Raw genomic sequence first — 24089 nt, 5'->3', positions numbered from 1 at the left:
ACTGGCTTCTGAGAAACTGTTGGTATTGCCTCACCATTAATGAAGAATGTTTTATCTACTACCTTGCCTTTAATTATGGAGATGCTCCTTGATTTAGAGTGCTTAAATTGCATTCGTGCCCATTCAATATTATCTGTTAACTTCCCCAATAACCGATTAGTGCAGGCTACCGTTGTAGTCATGGTTGTCATGTCATCCATGTATGCTCTGATTGGTGGTAGTCGCATCCCAGAAGCCAAGCGCTCTCCTCCTACTACCCATTTTGATGCCCTAATGATTACTTCCATTGCCATGGTAAAAGCCAGTGGAGAAATGGTGCATCCTGCCATTATTCCAACCTCTAAGCATTGCCATGTAGTGCTGAATTCTGGAGTTGAGAAACTAAATTGCAAATCTCCAAAATAGGCTTTCACTAAATTTGTTATCGACATCGGTACCCTGAAAAAATCAAATGATGCCCAAAGAAGCTCATGTGGCACTGAACCATATGCATTAGCCAAATCCAGGAATGTCACGTGGAGCTCCTTCCTCTCCTTTTTAGCTGATTGAATTCGTTGCCAGATAACACTGATGTGTTCTAAGCATCCTGAGAATCCTGGAATGCCCGCTTTTTGAACTGAAGTGTCAATGAAGCCATTCTTTAATAGGTAGGTTGACAATCTCTGAGCAATAATGCTGAAGAAAATCTTTCCTTCGACGTTTAATAGTGAAATAGGGCGAAACTGACTGATGCTTGTAGCATCTTTTTCTTTGGGTATAAAGACTCCGCCTGCTCTGCGCCATGCTCTAGGTACAACCTGCTTTTCCCAAGCCACTTTTATCAATTTCCACAGAATTCGTAGAACTCCTGAAGCACTCTTGTACACTCTGTACGGAACTCCATTAGGCCCTGGAGATGATGAAGCCCTTGCCTTTCTCACAACCTGCTCTATCTCTTTCCACTTAGGTGCACAGACCTCCATTTGGTATTCTGGTGGATTGACAGGTGGGATGTCTGACGGAATAGACATAGGCTTATGCCTTTTTGCATCTGTATGTGTTTCCTCCAAATATCTCTCTAGCACAACCCTAGATGCTTTTAAAGTGCCAAGACTAGATAATGATCTGAGATGTCATCGCACTGCTGTAGAATTTCATCGGCATCAACATTGATTCCATGCGATAGCCTAATATTAAATCTAGAGTATGATTACGACAATGAGTAGGTCCTGACTCGTGTTGTCTAACTCCAATAGAGTTCAGAATGTCTTTAAATGCCTATGCCAATGCATTTTTTTCGTTATCTACACGTATATTAAAATCACCAACAATTAGGACTTTATCTGCAGCCAGTACTAACTCTGATAGAAAATCAGCAAATTCTTTGATAAAGTCTGTATGGTACCATGGTGGCCTGTATACAATAGCCAGCAAAAATATCAGTGTGATTTATCATTTACACTATAGTGTTACATTAAGCACCAACACCTCAAAAGAATTATATTTAAAACTAGACTTCTCAGTAATTCTGAAGATATTACTATAAATCACAGCAACACCTCCCCCTTTGCCTTTCAGCCAAGACTCGTGTTTATAACAGTTATCTTGCGGGGTGGACTAATTTAAAGTAATGTAATTGTCTGGTTTTAGCCAGGTTTCTGTCAAACACAGCACATCTAGGTGATAATCTGTAATCATATCATTAACAATAAGCGCTTTTGAAGTAAGGGATCGAATATTCAGCAACCTGAGCTTTATCATTTTTTCATCTGTATTATATCTGCTTTTTATTTGTTGAACATCAATTACATTTTACCCTTAAATGGGTTTTTTGTATGTCCTAATTCGGGGAACAGACACAGTCTCTATATGATGATATCTAGGTGAAAGAGTCTCTATGTGATGGGATTTATCTGACCTCAGTGACGTGAGACAGCTAGCAGAAGGTCGGTTTAGCCAGTCTGTCTGCTTCCTGACCTGAGCCCCAGATTGTCATGTTTGAGTTTTAAGACTATATGCCGTATTACTAGAGAGAAGAGCAGCACCATTCCAGGAGGGATGAATACCATCTCTTTTCAACAGGTCAGGTCTGCCCCAAAAACTTTGAATTCTATATTATTTTGCGAACACCACTTGGACAGCCAGCCTTTGAGTGAGCACAGTCTACAAAGTATCTCATCACTCTCCACCATGAGACACAATTTAACGTATTATTACCATAATACATTAAAATACTAAAATAATAAAGTTTGCAATATCAAGCAACATAACAGACTGTTTTTGTAGCCTACAGCTAAAATTACCAGAAGTGGATGGCACTGGAACCCTTGCATATTCAAGTTACAATAGCACTGACTTCAAAAATAAGGTGGATATACCTGTAAACCCCATACTTACAATCATGTTGCTCTTGCAAAATATCCTATGTTTGAGTTCTCCATCTTGTCCTTGGAAAACCCAATGACTGTTGAAGTGTGGGGTGCTCTGGTGTTACAGTGACATCTCGGTCTGCTGGGAAAGTCCAGTGCTCCCCTGAGGCTGAGATGCGCTCTCTCTACGGCTTTGTGTTAATAAAACACCCTACAGCTCCATCTGTGAGTGCATTGTCTACCCTGAAAGGATCAGACAGCACAACATTTCACAAAATCTATCACGAAGAACTAATCTCTTTCCAGAATCCATTGTATGGCTGGAGGTCATTAGAGCATGAGATAACATGTTGGACAGAGACGTGTGAGAGAGATGCCACATTTAGGTGGTAAAGACAAATGACTTTGTGTTCTCTTTATTCACCAAACAGACCTCTGATACCGCAAGAGGATTCTTTTAAATCCTTAATTTGCATAAGAAAGCTGAAGGAATCAATATACACATTTGCATTTAAACAGTTGGGAGGACTTGCATTACTTAACATTTAAAGAAAAAAAGGAGGAAAAAGCAATCCAGGTTTCTTTTCAGCCTAAATGTGTATTTTTAGCTAGCTGGATCAAAGCCACGCAAAATTCTGCCTTGATGCTATTTAAATGCTGATGACTCATGTGAACACATGTTTATTCTTCTGCTTTCATATACTTGTGGATTGTAGTTGAACTTGCATGTGGATTTGTGGAAGGTCTCTTTGAAGGTGATTTTGGAATTGCCGTGTCTACTCTCAGTCATGAAGACCAGCTGAAATGCTGCTACAGTATGTGCCTGTTTCATGTGGATTACTCTGACAGGATGTCTGTATCTCATGTGGCCTCTTGCTTTTTAAATGTATGCTCAGTGTATTACCCAAGGTGACCTGCTCTCCTCTTTCTGTTATGTAACATATTTGAGTGCATCTGACTTGTGCTTGAGAGTGAGACTTATTTCGCTTTAAAGGGTTAGTTCACCCAAAAATGAAAATTCTGTCAGTATTTACTCACCCTCATGTTGTTCCAACCTCGTAAGACCTTCGTTCATCTTCGGAACACGAATTATGATATTTTTGATTAAATCTGAGAGCTGGATCACTCCTTCATAGGCTTCTTAAGGGACTGAAGCTTGCCAGCCCCTAAAAGTTATTAAAGATATCGTTAAAATAGTCCAAGTGACTACAGTGACTCAATCTTAAGTTTATCAAACGACGAGAATACTTTTTGTGCGCAAAAAATAAATAAATAAACAACTTTATTTCAACTATTCGTTTCCTTCTCTGTGGGCCTCGAGTCAGTTCACTAGTGATATAGTGCAGTTCTTCTGTTGTTTTGTACGTCACACGCATCACACACATGACCAGCGTCGGCCAATAGTGAGCCTACATGGGACGTAGCTCTACGCTATCACACTACGTTAACTGACTAGAGGCCCAACAAGAAGGAAATGAATAGTTGAAATAAAGTCATTATTTTTGTTTGTTTTTTGCGCACAAAAAGTATTCTTGTCGCTTGATAAATTTAAGATTGAGCCACTGTCGTCACTCGGACTATTTTAACGATATCTTTAATAACTTTTCGGGGCTGGCAAGTTTCAATCCCTTAGAAGCCTATGGAGGTGTGATCCAGCTCTCAGATTTCATCAAAAATATCTTAATTCGTGTTCCGAAGATGAACGAAGGTCTTACGAGGTTGGAACAACATGAGGGTGAGTAAATACTGACAGAATTTTCATTTTTGGGTGAACTATCCCTTTAAATGTGTACTGGTTTTATGTGGGTCTAGGCTTTATAAGCACTATACACATATAAATCACGTCTTGTTAGGTACTGCAACATATGACTTTAAAGCAATAGTCCACTTAAAAATTATGATTTTGTTGTTATATTTTCACTCTTTGCTCTCCAGTATTCTTTTTTTTAAATGCAAAATGAGATATACTACAACATTTTTGAGCTTCCGTTTTCCTTTCAACAAAAATGGGGGCTGATTTATTTAAGATTTAAGACATATATAATATAATATAATATAATATAATATAATATAATATAATATAATATAATATAATATAATATAATATAATGTTTTTGTAGCTTAACAGAATAAATCAATGAACAAAACCTTAGAGATGTGTAATGCATTGGAAAAATAATTTTAGACTGGAATGAGTTTGGGTGGGTAAATAATGACAATTTTACTTTCTTTTATTCAGGCAGTAAGATAATATATTGTAAATACTTGAACAGACCACCAAAACTCAAAAACTCTTCCTTTATCTAAACAATTATTTTCCTTATCACTAAAGAGCTTATGTCTGGCCATGTATCACAATTTGAAGCTACTCTCAACTATTACTATTACTTCAAGGACAATGAGCTCTTGTGGGGGAAGAGTGAGGTAAATATAAATGACAAAAACCTGATTAATTATTTCATAAGAACCACCTTTTCCCAGTCAGTGAAGAATGTTCATTATATTAAAGCAACACCAAGGAACTTTTCCTCTGCGGCCGCCCTACAGGTTGGAAGCGGAATTGTCCATTACCGCTGTCGTATAAATAATTTAGCCTACCGTAGCCTACTGCCGCACACGCACGATCGCTGTTTATCCAGCACCGGCTTTGGAATCAACAATGGCCACAGACAAGGTAGAGTATGATGCATGGTTTTATGAAAGACATCACAAACGAAGAAAAACTATGTATGCCGTAAAGCATTCAAATTTTGTAGTTCTTTTTGTGCTCCAGTTACTACCCGAAACCCGAAGTTACATAGTGCCAGTAAAAGCGATACAGACCACGTCAGGCTATGGCAGACGTGTCATTTAACCTATTGTAAGTCGATGTACCATCACAACGGGTTTTGGAAATATATTATGAAGGTTGAAAAACTACATAGTGTTACTTTAAGTTAAGGTTTAAGTTGAATGTACAAAAATGTGCTGCTTTCTGTGACAAATCACCAGTCGTAATCATGACACGTAATTTAACAGACTCTGAGGTGCAAATACAATTGTTGATGTGGCAGAATTGACCCCTGCAGATGTTCTCTCATGATATCAGTTTATGAAAATCTTAAATTTTTCACATCAATGAGCATATGCTGGACAGATGCATGAAACTGGTCGGGTTTATAGTTCCTGTAACAACAAACTATAACAGTGATTTCATCTTACACAAATGGACAAAAACAATATTATTTAGCCATTCTATTATCTGACAAATGTGTCTGTAAATTATTTGGATGCAGAAAATATCTTGAAAAAATAGTTAGTTATGGCTCTCTGATCTGATTAGTTAGGTATTAGGCATTGATCTGATTAGTTAGGTATTAGGCATTGATCTGATTAGTTAGGTATTAGGCATTGATCTGATTAGTTAGGTATTAGGCATTGATATGATTAGTTAGGTATTAGGCATTGATATGATTAGTTAGGTATTAGGCATTGATCTGATTAGTTAGGTATTAGGCATAATTAGGCATTTCAGAAGTACCGGGTGATTTCTCAGCGATTCTTTACGGGGACATCTTTATGAGTGAGTGATTAATAAAAAATAAAAAAAATGGTTAGAAAGCAGGTATTTATTCAAGAACTTTGAGTGAGTGACTGAATTATTCAATTAACCGATTCATTCCACACAGCTGATTGATTCAGGTGCAAAAATCAGTGCAAGCTCAGTTGCAAGACAGCTCTAGGTTTGTTTGGAATTATTTTCATTCATGAAGCAAAACAAAGTAGCTGGCAATATTGTCTAAAATGTAAGAGACTCCGTATTTACTTGTTAAGTCTCGCAATTGTGCTGTTTTGTGATGTGCCAACAGGCGAAAGTATACTTCCCTTGTCCACGTTCCAGTCTGACTCGCGGCCTCTTTGCGTGTGGCATTGTAGAAATATCTTATAACATATACATCCTCCGCCGGTGTATATGTACAGCTTCATAATAAGAATTACAAAAAAACAATGATGTAGCTGCAAACCTGGAGACTCATTAAAATGGAAGATTTGATGCATGTGACCTACAGACGCTTTGATGTGCAAGTCAGCTTTCACAGAGGTGGCTCTCTCCTTCCTCTAAATGATTATCCATGGCGCAGAGCTGGAGTCAGACCTCTCTACATCCAATTTACACAGCTATTGCTGAGGGCAAGGAAGACCAGCATAATCAGCCCTGACCCCCATTGTGCTTGATGATCATAGCTGCATGGAAAGGAGTGCTGCCATACTAGTGACCTCCTAGGGCGTCAACACAAGCCATTGATTATCAGTCTGATACTGAGAGTGATCATTCAGCATTTGTGATGCATTATGGGTTTTGTTGCCGATGGTTAGCTCTGGAGAAAAGCAGATGAATGACGAATACAGATCCAAGCTCCTCTGCCTGCCTTATTTTGTATCCTAGATGCTTGCTTTTTTTTGTTTTTACATTACACTTTGATGTTCCACTGTCCATTTAAAGCAATAAAGGTACAAATACCAATGTTTTGTTTTGTGAGCAATTATATTATATTAAATATGTTAGATAAACTAATATCTAACAGTAAATTCATATAGGTAGTTCAAAAAATGTTATTCAGTTAATTATAATTAAAACGATTTCACAAAAACTTACCTCCATAAGTAAATTACCAAATAGTGTACCAAAAAGTACATTTATTTGTTAAAAAACGTAATTGTGTAAAAATGTTTTTATGCTAATTTCCTTTTTTTGTAGAAATATGATTCATTACGCCAACAAGTGACCATCTTTGATTCATTATAAAAATTATTAATAAAGCAGGTGTGCATTTAGGAACTTTGAGAGAGTGAGTGATTGAATCATTCACTCAAACGATTTGTTCACAGTACTGGTCATTTGATACTGAATAAATCAGCTGAGTTGCATGAGAGCACAAGTTTTGTTTGGAACTATTTTTTAGTTCGCGAAGCAAAACAAAGTAGCTGGCAATATGGTCTAAAATGTAACATACTCAATATTAACTTATTGTAAATTTGCAATCATGCTTTTCCCTTGTGCCTACAGCCAAAAAATATACCTCCCTTGTCCACGTTCCACTCGGACATAACAAAATGACAAAAAATATAGTGTTACCCAATCTGTCATATTCTTAAAATTAATTAATTTGGTAATTAACATTAATTTGTAAAACACTTGTTTTTATGCTAATTTAATATTTATTAGTAGAAATATGAGTTTCGGGCATGTGTTACCAAATTTTGCATATTTTTAAAATAAAATTTATTGTATAAAATTTTAATTATATCTATACTATTTTATTATTGATCAGAAGAAATATGAGTGTTTGTGTGATTTTCAGCCATTATTTTGTACTCTACTACTCTTTTAAAGAGCCTGTTAATATTGTGGACCTCTGGATAAGATGCATCATACAGATCTGGAACAGAATCATTGTGCAACAAGCCACAACTTATTTCAAAACAGCTGTTATGTAAATAGCTAAGAGTCTATATATGTTATTGTTGATGTTATTGCATGGGTTTGGGTGCAGGAACAAAAAACACCCCTTCCCCTTTTTTGCAATCGCCCACACAAACACATAAAGTCCGTTAGAGCACTGATCAGGGGAGATGCTAGAAAATGCTCTCGCAGTTCAGTCTAGTTCATTGCCTTTCTATTTTCACCACATCAACAAAGGCATGTGCTTGACTATTGAATCTGTCATTGTTTCTCCTTGTTTTTTAGACTAATTAGCTTGTCTATTGCTTCCTAAATCATGATCAAGCACCCCACAGCTGAGCTGAATTGAAAAAAGGTCCTGCATAAAAGTCCCACCTAGGACAAAATGTGCCTGGTTCAAGCAATTTCAGAAAGCAATTTCAATGAAATATATTGTCTTGAAGGGAACTCTTTCCATTTCTTTGAGTTTTTATGAAACCTGGCTGATCCCTGGTGTTTTTGCCACTGTTAAACTGATTTCGATACAGTCACTCTGTTGCCTCTTCTGAACGCTGACTCATTTAATCACAAAGTAAGTGGTTAACTGGTAATATACCAAACAGCAAAATGGATCCAAACAACTTTTAAAGATTCCAATTTAAACATGTTGGTCAGGAGGGTTGTACTGGCATTAAGGAAAAAGGAATGTAGCTTTGCATAAAACATCTGTAAGTACCAGGTTTGCTTTTAGAGAGAGCTGTAGATCCTCAGAGAGCAAGCTGGTAAAAAGAGATAGAGCCATAGAGAGAATGTTTTTTTTCCCAAATCTGATTGGTCAGATTGGAAAGCTTTCTTGGCAAGTGACTCAGACAATCTATAAAAGGACAGCAAATAAAAACAGTGCACTGCAACATATTTCAGACCTGTAGATTATTGTTGTGTTTTCATGGGGAGGTATAATAGCTGGTCCATGACTTGATGTTTGACAGTGGGTTATTGCTTTAGAGGTTTTCTTGAAAATATTTATTTGCTGTACTAGTCTGTGCACTAAGATTAGAGTGGAAATGTTATAACAGTATATCAGTTTAAGTATGGCAACCAATGATTTCTATTATTATCACTCTACAGTTTATAAGATAGGCTGCGTCCGAAATCTTAGGCAGCTGACTTGTTGCCTCGCTGCCATATCAGGCATTGACTCCAATAAACCCACTGATTTTGGACTTCTGAGGCAACATAATTGTTTAATGATCTAAGACAATATATAGAGAGTTTTTGTGATAACTAATCAAATATATTTTTACTACAATTCTAAATTCTCACTAGAAAGGATATCAAATGTGGAAAAAGTTGATAAAAAAAACATATTTAAACACAAACTGACCACCAACTGCAACTTTCAGAGGCCATCTATTTTTTTTACCTCAACAGTCACAGAATGGAACGCCCAGGATTGTGGGATATCAAAGGGAGTGAAGGGAGTCTTCAAAAATCAATCAGATGAAGTATCTCGGGAGTCAGGAAGTGAAGCTAACATTGCAATCAAATGTGCCTTGATGTCTTCCTCCCTTGGAATGCGTCCTCCAAAAGCAGCATTTTTAAGCTTTCTGACACAACCATAGTATAAGTGGGCAATAAAGCCTAACAGGTTATATAAATTATTAGGGCGCAAAGATTCAAAGGTAATTTTAACATCTATCTTGTGTTTCTAGACCGTCCACCTGCTCCGGTTAATGTGTCGGTCATGCACCTGAGAGCTGATTCAGCAACCGTGTCCTGGGAGGTGCCTGAGGGTGACATCATCATTGGCTTTTCCATCTCCCAACAGGTAAATCACTTTTCAACAAAATATTACAAAAAATATACCCTATTAAATCTAATATTTTAAATATTTAGAGATTGGCAGCTTGTTATCTTTTTGTAAACAAACAGAAGAGACATTTGTTTTTGATTGCGCAATATCCAAAAAATTTTGGTCCGTCCTTGGCTCTTATATATTTGAACGATGTAACACTCTTTTAGCCTAAAATACATTTTTTTAGTATAATTAATTCTGTATGCTAAATTATTCATAAGCAAAATTTTTCAAATGGTATCCCACCTTTCCCTCTTAAAGTTTTTATTAGTTTTGCTTTGTAAAGAACGAACAAATCTTTTATATACATTTCTTAAAAAAAAAAAAAGTATGTTTATAAAATTCGGTTTCAGTACATGGTGGAAGATGAATACAGCCCACTCTAGAGGATAAGATAGTTCAAAGTTTTCTGGCAACACAGCGAAGCTGATCAAAGAAATAGGAGCCACATAAATCCATTAAAACCTTGTGAAGGTGCAAGTTGATGCCCACGTGGCTGCTGCACATATCTCCGAGATGGGCACACCACACAATGCTGCCCGAGAATTAGCCACAGCCCAAGTCGAATGACAGCTAACAGATGCAGGCATTGTACGGTCTGTCTTACGGTACACCTCAGCAATAATGTCCACCACCCAGTGAGCGAGCCTTTGTTTTGACAAGGGTGCACCTTTTCTGCCGGGCCCAAAACAGACGAATAGCTGGTCCGTGGTATGCCATGAGGCAGTCCTTAGCACATACTGCTTCAATTAATGAACTGGACAAAGGGCTGCTTGGATAGCCTTCCTAAATGGTTCCATTAATTGGCATAAGTGAGACGTGGTGAAGGGGCCCTAGCACTCATGAATGTGTTCCTTACTCCTGTTGAACATTGAGAGAGAGCGTCCTCTCAACCCCAGGGGCCAGACACACAGTTTCAACCTGTCCAGAGAAGGATGCGACAGTTCCCTGTCCATCTGTGAAAACAGATCCTTCCAAGCTGGCAGTGGCTGAGGTGAGACCAGTTGTGAGATTTAATAGGAGGATGAACCAAGGCATGGATGGCCAACCGGGGGCCACTAGAATAAGTCTGTGGTGCTTCTCCTGTACCAGCCTCAGGACGGACTAGAAGAGCGGAATTGGGTGAAAGACATAGAGAAGGAGGTCTGGCCATTCGTGGGCCAGGACATCGTGCCATAGCAATCCTTGTTCCTCTTGCACGAGAACCAAATCAGGCAATGTGTCGTTGCCTTGTTGGAAAAGAGGTTCATGGCTGCTGTTCCGTAAATCTTCCAGAAAGACCGGACAACCTCCTTCTGCAGACACCATTCCCCTGGTTTCGGCCCGAGAAACCGGGAATTTGTGATTCTCTGACAGTCAGGAAGTGTTTGTTTGCTTACAATAGATGTACTCTCCTCAACTGGAGACAGTGTAGGGACCTTGTGCCTCTCTGGTGGTTGATTAAAAGTACCAATGTGGTAATGTCCATTGGAATGGACGAAAATGCAAAAGCTCCTGATGGATAACCGATGAGGTCGCTCTGAGAAGGACTGCCAGTTGTAGGAAGCTTACAATTAACCTGGAAGCTAACTGGTGTCAGGTTAGGGTGCTTTCCTGAAGGTTTACCCTCAGGTCCAAGGTAACGACATGAACCGATATGTCCTGCCCTGAAACATAAATTAAAGGAACCTTCTGTGGTGTGGGGAAATGGGAATATGAAAATATGCATCCCTCAAGTCCCCAAAGGTGAACCACATTCCAAGTTCGATCACATGTCTGACATCTACAGTCCATAACATGAGGAAAGGAAAATGCTTGAGGCTCTTATTTAAGCATCTGAGCTCTAGGATGTGCCTGAAGCTCCCATCTTTCTTCTGGTCTAAAAAATATTTTGAGTGGAATCCCCTGGGGTGGATGGGGTGGGGGGCTACTGGCTCTATCGCACTCTTCTCCAACAGGTTTTTGACCTCCACCGATAGGGTAATGGACTGACGAGGGTCCTGGATCACTGTAGGACAGATATGGGTGTTGCAAGCGGTCTGCGACAGAACTGTAGACAATAGCCTTTCTCAAGTGTGTCGAGAAGCCGCTTGTTGTCTGTAATACCTCTCCAATGATGTAAATGAGAAGTTGAAAAGTGTCCCGCCACAGACCCTAAAACACTAGCAACAGTATGGAGAGTTTCTATTATCTCTCGGTGGGTGACGGTGAGTAGGCATAGGGCTAGTTGGCCTAATCTGAGAGTGGGATACCTCTCCTCTTGATGACAAGCCAAATTGAGTATCTTGCTGCAGCGGCCTGTAAGATTGCCCCTGTCTACACTGTTGTGAAGTTGAATGACGTACAGGCATCCGGGGCAGCAGATTTCATTTTTTAGGTCTTCATCTGGATATACCACTATGGAAGAAATACATGGCACTACAGGAGGCATGGTACAGAGTCCTCCTGGGCTTCAGTTTTAGCTGTCAGTGTGCAATACTACTCAATTCGGCCTGGATGAGGGAGCCGAGCGAAATGCAAAGAAGACCACTTCGGTAAAGTCAGGACAGCTAGTTATCTGCAAGTCGTCCGACCGTGCAACCGGATGATGCAAGAGGTTTGAAAGGTCCAAAACAGGAGGAGATGGGTCCAAATTCAACCTAGCGAGGGGCATCTGGATTGTGTCCTGAAGAGAGAGCACTACTGAAGATCTAGCACCTTGAAAGCAATGAAAGCATTGAGACTGAGAATTATCCAAATGAGAATAGTTTTGGACTAAACGCCTGTAAATATAACAAAAGACAGAAAGGTGTCAACAGTTAACAGGTTAATGTAACATTTCCGTTTCAAGACTAGCAAAATAATTACAACTTACTCTCTGTATAGTGACGAAGTGCAAGGTGGGTGAACAGGTTGCTGGTATTGCCCCCTTTTGTGATCACTGTTGATCGGCAAGTCCTGCAGACTGGGCTGATTAAGGAGTAATTTTCTCTAAATCCAAAAAACTCCCATACTGGCAAGCTTATTTTTGCTCTGTCTTATCGGACAACATGATTTTGCAAGGCAGTAGTATCTGCGCACGGTGCGTCATCTGCTTCATGACAGATGGTAGCGTTAAGTTGCAATACCGCCACCAATTGTACATTGGGATGTCAACCAGGTACTGGTGCTGGATTATTTACGTGTCATAATATCATGTGACTGTGTGCTATTCATTTCAAATATTATGGTTATCGCCAATACCAGTATATTGTCACACCCTTAATTTAACACAATATCAATACTTCATGTTTTGAATATCATTTATCGTCAATACCGGTATATCGTTATACGCCTATTTCACATTCAAGCAATTACAAATATATCAGACATGTTAAGCAATTGGTTGTCTGCACATCTGTAATGGCTTTGCAGCCGACACTCAACGATGAATGCATTATTAATTTAGTCAAGGACTTTCATCAGACGCCCCCACACCTAGAGGCTGCTTCAGAGCTCAAGGGCAGAGGAAAGTGCTTTGGCTCTATTCACAGACTTTAAAGAGCAACTGAGGCAGAGCTAAATGCAACGTTAAGTTAGAGAGCAGAATTATAGCTGAAATGAAAGGCTGTCATGTTTGGCTCTCAAGGCTTCGAGTAGAACCTTTAGTGCCCTAATGTGTGTTTTACATTTATTAGGTGACCTCTTAGAAAGCCCTTACTGTTACTGTATTGCTGACCTCTTACAGCATGAGCTGTTTGAAATGTCAGCGAATACCAGCCTAAAGCTCTGTAGGTGATGTTTCAGATGTTGTAAATTCAACAGGAACCTTGAAAAGTTTTTGCAATTTGAATGAACATCTAAATCTAGGTAGTTTACACTAGAGATGGACCTGGACTTCAAAACGGCTCATCTCAACCCATATATATCCCCAATATACATACCACTTAGGAACAGTGTGCATTTACTCCTACAGTAAATTGTAACGTATTTAGAGATGAGTTATAGCATTGAGCAGAATAATCATGCATCATTCAATTTATTGTTAAAGGATGTAATCTGAAAAAATTGTGAAAATCATGAATTGTGAATGGGTCATTTTTTGCAAAATTATGTGTGTCTGTATTTTTAATTATAGGAATTGTCATAATACCAATGAACTATGAATTCGAAAAAATGTTATGAATAATTAAGATGTCTAAAATATACATTTAGTTAATGGATTTAGAAAAAAACAATAACTAATAATTAGAAAAAAACAATAACTAATAATTAATAAATTAAATCAGCAGTAATAACATTTCACTATGGTGCTTCTGCCCCAATTCTGAGGAGTGAGTCTTACTCTCACATTTACTTTTCACTTCAAAATAATAACCTGAACCCCCCCCCCCCCCCCCAAATTACTGTTCACAAATCCAAATACAAATAGACATACAAACTTTCCATTCGTACAATACACTCCAATATCCAACATAAAATATATTCACAGATCACTATTATGTAATGACAAAAATTTTAACTCAAAACTGGAATAATTATAAATGTTGATGTTCATATGAATGGTCAAGGCCTTTTTACACCAAGGACGATAACTATAAAAATAAAGATTTAGTTTTAAAAATCATACTTGCTTACCTCCCTTTATGCCACTGGCATTTAGGGCAGCTAAAATCATACTAAATACTAAATACTAAAGTTCACACCACAACTATAACGTCTCGGTTATGTATGTAACCCTAGTTCCCTGATAGGGAACGAGACGCTGCGTCAAACGCTGTGGGAACGCCCCTGCGTTGTGCGTCATGAAGCACGTATGGAATCAGCCCAATGGAGAGATGGAACGTCATAGGCGGGTGACGTCATCGATCAGGAAACTATAAAGCACCCCATAAACACAAGCGCAACAGCTTCTGATAGGCCTGAAGGAAGCGCTAGCGGGAATGCCGGGAGTATGGTGGAATGACGCAGCGTCTCGTTCCCTATCAGGGAACTAGGGTTACATACGTAACCGAGACGTTCCCTTTCAAGGGAACTCGAGCTGCGTCAAACGCTGTGGGAACGCTAATACCCACGTGGCAATAGGACCAAGTAAACGCCATGTGAGAACAAGCGCACAGAGGACGAGAGCACCTGTGCCCCAGGGGTAGAACTTAAGTCTAGGTCATAGAACTTAATGAAAGTATGCGGTGAAGACCATCCAGCCGCATCACAAACGTCACTGAGGGAAACTCCTGACAGTAAGGCTTTAGAAGCCGCCATACTCCTGGTAGAGTGGGCTCGTACAGCCAAAGGTGAAGGCTGACCAGCCGACTCATAGGCAAGTGAGATAGCCTCGACCACCCACTTGCTCATTCTCTGTTTAGACGCGGAAAACCCCTTCTTGGGTGGCCCAAATTTCCTCCACAGGGCAGTTCTGTGGACATAGGCGTCTAACGCCCTAACAGGGCAGAGTAAATTAAGTTTCTCCCGGTCAGATGACAGAAATGGTGGAGGACAAAAAGGCCTGCAGAACTGTAGGTCTAACAACATTAGTAGGGACCTTGGGAACGTAACCTGGTCTAGGATGCAGAAAAGCCTTAACCATGCCAGCCGAAAATTCCAGGCACGAGGATGAAACCGACAGAGCCTGCAAATCTCCGATTTCTCTTTAGTGAGGAGATAGCAAGAAGAAAGATAGTCTTAAACGTGAGAAACTTCTCAGGAACTTCTTCGATAGGTTCAAGAGGAGCTAGGGAAAGACCTTCTAATACGATGGCCAGATCCCAGGCCGGCACCCTCATACGAACTGCTGGCCTCAGCCTCAGTGTGCCACGAAGGAAACGAGTTATAAGCGGGTGTCTCCCAAGAGAAACTCCACTGAAAGGGACGTGGTAAGCAGCCAGTGCCGCCACATACACCTTTAGTGTGGAGGGGGTTAGCCCTGTGGAGAAGCGCTCCTGCAGGAATTCCAGCACTGCACCCACTGGGCAGTTAACTGGGTCCTGCAGGTACTCTCCACACCAAGAAGTGAAGAGTTTCCACCTCAAGGCATAAAGCTTCCTCCTGGATGGAGCTCTTGAGTGAAGAATGGTCTCAACAACCTCGGTTGAGAGACCAGAGTTCATGAGCTGGGCCCCCTCAGGGGCCAAGCCCACAATACTGGGCGGGGGTGAAATATCATCCTGCCCGCCTGAGAGAGTAGATCCCTCCTGACCGGGTGCTCCAAGGGAGAGCCGTCCAGGAGAGAAATCAGGTCCGCAAACCATACTCGGGCCGGCCAGAACGGGGCTACTAATAGTAGGCTGACCCCGTCCCGGCGAACCCTCTCCAGAACTCCAGATAGCAGAGCAATCGGGGGAAAGGCGAACAGACGTGACCTCGGCCACGGCTGCACCATAGCGTCCAACCCCAGAGGGACTGGATGGCTGATGGAAAACCACAGATGACAATGTGTGGTCTCCTTGGAAGCGAATAGGTCCAACTCGGCGCGACCGAAACTCAACCAAAGGAGCTCCACCACCTCGGGATGGAGTCTCCAATCCCCCGTTGCCTCGGCCCCTGTCTCGACAAGGAGTCTGCTACAGCATTCAAATACCCAGGAAGATACATTGCTCTCAGAAATAGTAACAATCCCTTGGGACCACAGGAGGATCTGACGGGCCAACTTGTAAAGCCGGCGAAACCGCAGGCCCCCCTGATGATTTATATAAGATACCACGACGTGTTGTCTGACTGAACTAACACATGATGACCTCTCAGGTCTGCTAGGAAGTGTTTCAGAGCCTGGAACACCACCAACATCTATAGACAATTTATAAGCCGTGATAGATGATGGTCCTGCGACAGCCCTTGGGCTGGACGACCACTCGTGACCGCCCCCCACCCTGTGAGGGAAGCATCCGTCGTTAGCGTTACGCAACAACAAAGAGCCCCCAACACAGGCCCTTTGAATAGGAACCAAGTTTCTTTCCACATGACCAGAGCACGAAGGCAGCGCCGTGTGACTTTGACCGTGCGGAGCGGATTTCCCCTCGGGAGAATCCCTTGGTCCTGAGCCACCACTGTAGAGATCTCATGTACAACAGGCCGCGAGGTATAACGTCGGGCGCTGCTGCCATCAGACCCGACAGTCTCTAAAACTGTTTTACAGTAAGTAGCTGGCCTAGCTTTACTTGTTTCACAGCTGAGAGAATCAAAACGATGCGGGTCGGAGCGAGTCGCGCCTGCATCGAAACCCAAACCCAAACGACACCCAGAAAAGTGGTCTTCTGAGGAGATAATACACTTTTCTTTGCGTTCAGCCTCAACCCCAACTTCCTGATATGAACGAGAACGACATCTCAATGTCGAACCGCCATCTGCTCTGTCTGAGCTAAAATCAACCCATCGTTGATATAATTGAGGACACGAACACCCTGAAGCCTCAGGGGCACTAGTGCTGCGTCCATGCATTTCGTGAAAGTGCGGGGAGATAAAGCTAGGCCAAACGGAAGAACCTTGTGCCGGTGAACCTCGCCCCCGAAGGCGAACCTCAGGAACTTCCTGTGTTGTGAAAGGATGGAAATGTGGAAGTACGCGTCCCTTAGATCTATCGTGACAGACCAGTCCTCGGATCTGATTTGTGACACGATCTGCTTGATAGTGAGCATCTTGAATTTTGGCTTCCCTACCGAGCGATTCAATAGGCGCAGGTCTAAAATTGGACGCAACCCCCCATCCTATTTTGGAACGATGAAATATCGGCTGTAATAGCCTGACTCCATACTGGGAGGAGGAACCCGTTATATAGCCTCCTTCTGAAGGAGCGCTTTCACCTCTTGTTCCATAACCAGAGCCTGCTCGGGGCCCACCACTGTAGGCAGAACCCCTCTGAATCTTGGTGGACGACACCTGAATTGGATAGCATAATCCCTTTCTATTGTCTGCAGGACCCAATGAGATATTTTTGGAAGGCTTTTCCACTCTGCCAGAAATTCCACTAAGGGTACCAGTCTCTCGAGACTGGCCTCTGGTGTGACTTGAGCAGCAAACACAGCACCCTGTAACGGCACACCGGCAGGGAACAACTGGTCTAACCGCTCTGAAACCCCCCTCGGGAAATCGCTCGCTGGGACCGTCTGCGCCCCGGCATGAAGGCGGGGTTGGCAGAACGGGCCCCTGAGGGCACCGAGGAAGAGTGGGCACCGTAGAAAGAGGTGAACACCTTTCCGCCTTGGTGGGGACCACCCTCAGTGTCCTGCGCGCCGTGGGAGATCCATCTGGGATCCCCACGATACGCGTCGTCGCTCTGCCTCGGCAAGAGCGGGACCCGAACCGCGGGGAGCGCGCATATAAATTGTTTGTGTGGTGCAGAGTATGTAAAGACAGACAATATTCACACAGGGACAGATTCACATATAGCGTGACTGAAGGCACAAAAAGCTGTTGCGCTTGTGTTTATGGGTTGCTTTATAGTTTCCTGGTCGATGACGTCACCCGCCTATGACGTTCCATCTCTCCATTGGGCTGATTCCATACGTGCTTCATGACGCACAACGCAGGGGCGTTCCCACAGCGTTTGACGCAGCTCCAGTTCCCTTGAAAGGGAACGGAATGTTTCAGAATGATTTTTTTCCAGCTGTTGAACAATAAAAACATTGACATCCAATCAGAATCTATCCAGCTTCATGATTTCCATTACACAAGAGTAGATGTTAAAACTTCATGCTGATTTGTACTTGGCTTTCGCCAAGATAAGCACCAACTAAGACGTAACTTTACAGTAATCTTTTTCTCCATCCATTTATGCTTCTTTCCATATGGTGATGTGAATCTCCTTCTGTCTGGTGTTAATAGCTACAGTGTATTTTGCGCGTCAGCACACACAACGGCTGCAACCACAGTGCGGTCCCCCCATGACAACCGTCTGGATTGAGCTGAGTCGGGGACATCTCTAGGGTCTTCAAGTGGGCACCTTCCGTCCTCAGTGTTTCGTCGACTAGCCCACGACACCTCAAGAGGGCTCGGCAGTGACTCTGGCGTCCCAGAGTCACCCCCTCCGTCCCCCACTCTCAGCCCAGCTTACTGACCTTTACATCCTTCCTGCTGCTGAGGTTGCTCCTTCCTCGTGGTTCACATGTGACCTAACCACAATCTCTCACAATCTCTCCGCAACCAGACATCGCTTAGAGCACCTTTAAAGAGCTTGAGCATTTAAAGCGGCAGACTACATAACTGCAGCCCATGCTTAAAATAAACGGAACGATATTGTTTGTTGGTGTGGACGCTAATAAAGTTATCGCTATAGTTATAGTTATTTTTATAGTTATCATTTTTGGTGTGAACGACCCTTAATTCAAATGTCAAGAACATAACCATTCAATAAATGTGTTGACATTTAATGACATCTATGGTCAAGAAGACCAATTTTATTGTTTTATTACTTATTGTTTTACCTTACCTCACCTTACCTTACCTTACCCTATAAATGCAAATGTAATTTGCGTTCTGCTTTATTATGTAACATATACAGTACACAAACATACATATAATATAAATATACATCACTGAACATAATTACAGCTTCTTCTGATCTATACCAATCAAGTGTTTTGACTCTTTCAGAGAATGGATGGCAAAATGCAGAGGTTTATCAGAGAGGTGAACACCACCAGCAGATCCTGTGTGCTGTGGGACCTGGAGGAGGAGATGAATTACATCATCCAGGTTCAGTCCATCGGCCTGTACGGAGAGAGTCAGCCCAGCAAACGTGTCCCCTTCAGAACCCTGAAGAAAACTGACCGTTTCCCCTCAAACAGTTCAAACCAAGGTAACAGCCCACCCTCACTCATACATCACATTGGTATATCATTCTTTACACTTGTTTTGATGCAGTCCATCATAGCTTGACATTTTGTGTGAAACATAAAATGTGAACAGGGCAGTAACCGTTTACATTCTCAGTGGATTCTGCCATTGTGTTAAACAGTTCTCTTTCCTACAACCCAATTAATTATTGATGAACACTTCATGCATGGATGCAGGTAGACCTTGTTACTGCCTCTCATTTTCAGCACCAATTTCTAATCAGCTCGCTGCCTCTCAGGGGGATATGCTGTATATTTGGTGCTGTGCAGCACGAGCGGTGATCCTTAATAGCAGGCCACTGAATGGATTATTAACACCCATTTTAATGTTGTGTTGATACGAGATGTTTTTGAGAGACTTTCTCTTCTGTATGAAATCTAGCACTGAAAAAAGCACTGAAAACCAGATAAATCAAGCTGCCTTCAACATGAGAGCTATTTTTGCCAGCCATGTTGAGAACAACAAAACATCCAGATAGCTTGTGCACACCAACGCAGATGAGCGCTTGAAATTAATCATCCAAGCATTCAAAGAATCTGCATCTGCACGTAGCTTCAGAAAACATGCTCAGTATGTTAAAAGGGAAAAAGGGAACTGCGTTAAACTGAAAAAGCATGTTCAGAGCATTATACCGTATATATCAGAAGACTTTTTACTCATCCCGTTTGTCTCTTGTTGATACAGGAAGGTGTGTAATTAAGTACATTAATTGAAAACATATGATTCCATAGAGCTTCAGTTCAATTGAACTACATTTAGAATTATTTCTAAAGCTTCCTTAATGATTGCATAGGTAAAAATGTAGTTTCTTTCATGTAGTTGCTTTTGTAGGAGTTTGAATTTAGCGTCATCTTGGCTGACAGTAGCATATAGTAAAAAGCCAGTCTAAAATTCATCAAACTGAAGAGGGAATGCCTTTCATTAGAATTGCCTGAACAGAAGAAGCCTGGACTTCAACTTCAATGAGACATAAAAAGTATAGATGTTTTTCAACATACATCAATCTTCTTTTTATATTTTCTCATTTTTATAGTGGGTAAAATTCAAGGACCTTTAAAAATATTTCTCATTCTCTTAAATTGTCTGGCCTCTGTCTTAAAATTTTCTAGTGCAGTAGACTTTGAATGTTTTATTAATTTTGATGCATCTTATAAAAATGTTTACAATGCTTTTCATGCAGTCATGATATAAATTTATCCATTGCCAGACATGAAAGCATTTGTGGAAGTTGTGTATCCAGATGTCATGCAGGTAATAAAGTATAATGAAGATAATAAAAGATAATGCAGTTTGACATTCATTTGCACAAAATACATTTATATTGATATGTTTGTTTTGTGATAATGACTGCATTGCTGTAAGTTATTCAGCTTGTTATACTTGCTATGTGGACATTATTTTGAGTTGAAACTTTTTATTATATTACTTTATCATTTATTATTATACTTATTTGTCTTTATTTAAATACATTTAAATTGTATTTTATTCTATCATCCATCTAGTTTTTTTTCTAAAATGCTTGTCTCTGTACTTTTTAATTAAGTCCATTATGCTGTGATCTTCCTTTATTATTAATTGTTTGATCCTTCTTATCATATTTTTTCTCTCTTTTTTTCAGTGTTCAGTATTGATAAAATACTGTTTAAAGTAGTTAATAGTTTAAGAATCAGTCATAGAAAAAGTCATATTGATCTGATAAGTTCAGAATCTTATAAAAAAAAATACATTTTCTGACAAAAATGGCTCTTTGAAATTTCCTCCCAGAGAAAGAATTTAACAAGCATCATTCAAATACAGACATTTACATGTTATAAACCGAGCACTCAGTTCATGACCCAGTGATTTATTGCATGTTCAGAGGAGTTTTTAAATTAGTGCAGTCTATATCAATACATTCATGCATCTCTATATAATAATGAATCTCATCATAATGCAACAACAGTTAAATACATTTCCCTACCTTCCCTCTTCCATCATGCGGTGCATGGATTTGAAATGAGAAGCAATAGACTTATCAGGGAGTATTTGCCATCTGCTTACAAACAGAAAACACAATCCAATGCATAGTGCAACTTGCCATAATTGCCTAAGGAATCTGACAAATATCTAAATAAATCTGAAAAGGAAAGTAGTAGTCTTCATAGAGATAATAGAAAGAGAGAAAAGAAAAGTGTGCCAAGTCATTGAGTAATGTATCTTGTTTTGTTACTTCAGACAGTTTCACCTGCATCTCTTAGGTGTTTTTGGCCAATGCTTCTCGTGTACTGTCAGACTTAACTGAAGATGATTCCCATTGGACTCAATTACTGTGACACTTCAAAGAACTGCATCTGTAGAAGCTGTGTCAATATCAAAGACCTGGGCCCTGCAGTTCTGACAAACAAACCTGTGCATCCTGATGAGGAAAGAACCATTACAATTACAACTACAAAGGATGTAAACAACTTCTTGCAAGCACAATGCTTTCTCTGTGATGATCAATACAGATCAGGCAGTTAAAGGGATAGTTCACCCAAAAATCTAAATTCTGTCATTTACTCAACCTCGAGTTGTTTTAAACCTGTACTGTATGACTTTCTTTCTTCTGCAGAACACAAGAAGATATTTTGAAGAATGCTAGTAACCGTTTGGTATATTTTGATATTTGTCAGATTCCTTATACAGATTCCTTATTCCTTAGGTCAGAATTTAGACCTTTTGACTTACCATTGACTTTTATTGTCAAAGAATCCTGAGACATTTCTCAAATTATTTTCTTTTATGTTCCACAGAAGAAAATAAGTCAGGGATCGAACGAGTGTGAGTGTGAGTGTGAGTAATTGGTGAGTAAATATATAAAGGGGTGAGTAAATATCCCTTTAAAGGGATAGTTCACCCAAAAATTAAAATTCTGTCATTATTTTTGCAAAAGAGGATATTTTGAAAAATGCCTGTACATTTTATCCATAACATGGAAGTCAATTGGGTCCAACATGTTGATTTGGACCCCATTGTCATAGTATGGAAAAAATCTTCTTTTGTGTTCCACAGAAGAAATAAAGTCATATAGGGTTGCATTTACATCTGACACAGATCTGAATTTTTGGCACACGTCCAAACACAAAAATCCGTATCTGTGCGGAGCCTCTTCCAAATGTGTTTTTTAATCAGATACATATCCAATATCTGGTCATCTGAGCAGATAATGAGCTGATGTCTTGCTTTGCTTCCTTGGGCCAAAGAAGAAACGAGGAAGCATTTTGTTGTCTGGCATTATAGCAGCTCCCTTTAAAGTTCTCTAAAGAGCTCCCCTGTAGGGCTTTTGGAATATAACCAGCTAGATAAACAGCACTGCGTCCCACATAAGGCTCTTATCTCTGTTGAGAGAAGTAGCAAGGGTATGTTGAACCTGCTTAATGTGTGGAGCACAGTATTCATTTTCCACACATGAGTGAAAAACCTCTACACTTATTATAAATATTCATGGGAATGATAAGAGGAATGTTTTGGGTTGAGAATGTGAATGGGAGCAAGCGCTCATCTCAGTACCCCTTACTTTTTCATTTTATGACAGCAGGTGTCTCAGTGTCTCAGCCACTTTTATAAGAAGAAGAAGAAGAAGAAGTTTTATTTATATAGCGCCTTTCCAAAGCTCAAGGTCGCTTTACATGGTACCTTTATAATACATTTAACACTGACGCACAACTTTACAATCACAAAGGACACATATAATCACATTTAGGCGAAGTACATGTTAAACAGATATGTTTTTAACTGTGTCTTGAAAGCAGTCACTGATGAGATATTTCGAAGTGAAAGGGGCAGTGAATTCCATAATGTTGGCGCATTAACACTGAATGACCTTCCACCTACTGTAGATAATCGAAAACGAGGGATGGACAGTAAACCAAGTTCAGTTGATCTGAGAGAGCGTGCAGGACGGTAGGTGAAAAGTAGATCAGACAAATATGGGGGTGCAAGACCGTTTAATGCCTTATATGTTAAAAGCAATACCTTAAAGTGGATACGTGATGAAACGGGTAACCAGTGAAGGTCATGAAGCACCGGAGTGATGTGAGCAGAACGCCTGGTGGAGGTGAGAACTCTTGCTGCTGAGTTTTGGACGTACTGCAATCTTGCAATAAGTTTTTTGGGAAGGCCAAGAAATAAAGCATTGCAATAATCCAGACGTGATGTGATTAATGCATGAATTAAGAGTTCGGCGTCAGCTAAAGTGAGAGATGGTCTTAGACGAGCAATATTTCGAAGATGAAAGAAAGAGTTTTTAACTTTTATCCAGAAAGGACCAGCAATTGGGAAGAATGGTTCTCTGGATCAACTCTACACAGGTTAAAAGATACTTGGGGGATGAATTGGGCCTGAATTCAATCCCTTTAACACTGGATTAATAATGAAGACAGATGGCTGGTTAGATCAGGCTGAGGTTGGACGGTGGTGGTGATTGGGATGCTGGGCTAAACAAAAGTAAAATTAATCACATAAGCAGCTGGCTGCATTCTGCATTGAATTTTGTGTGTGTGTGTGTGTGTGTGTGTGTGTGTGTGTGTGTGTGTGTGTGTGTGTGTGTGTGTGTGTGTGTGTGTGTGTGTGTGTGTGTGTGTGTGTGTGTCAGGCTTGTGCACAATTCAGAATTGAATTGAGAATGACTCCTGAATCCTATTCAATTCTTGAATTTGAATTGAATTTGAATTGATGTCAA

The 24089-nt window shown here is 40.5% G+C and overlaps 1 protein-coding gene across 2 annotated transcripts in view; it reads left to right on the top strand.

Moving 5' to 3' along the window:
- fndc4a (fibronectin type III domain containing 4a) overlaps positions 1–24089 on the top strand; it is a 57011-nt gene that overhangs the window by 12616 nt on the left and 20306 nt on the right. The window contains exons 2-4 of one of the 2 annotated variants that reach the window (XM_077219700.1): positions 9202–9318; positions 9483–9598; positions 19148–19352. In XM_077219700.1, coding sequence (XP_077075815.1) covers positions 9515–9598; positions 19148–19352 — 289 coding nt within the window. In that variant the 5' untranslated portion in view covers positions 9202–9318; positions 9483–9514. The remainder of the gene's footprint in view (positions 1–9201; positions 9319–9482; positions 9599–19147; positions 19353–24089) is intronic. The other variant, XM_077219699.1, reaches the window with a different exon arrangement.

This window comes from Siphateles boraxobius, unplaced genomic scaffold, assembly GCF_051911475.1.
Source record: "Siphateles boraxobius isolate OS27281-9 unplaced genomic scaffold, OSU_SipBor_1 8, whole genome shotgun sequence".
Lineage (NCBI taxonomy): Eukaryota > Metazoa > Chordata > Actinopteri > Cypriniformes > Leuciscidae > Siphateles > Siphateles boraxobius.
The sequence above is the reverse complement of the archived record's forward strand: the minus strand, read 5'-3'. Positions and strand labels throughout refer to the sequence as shown.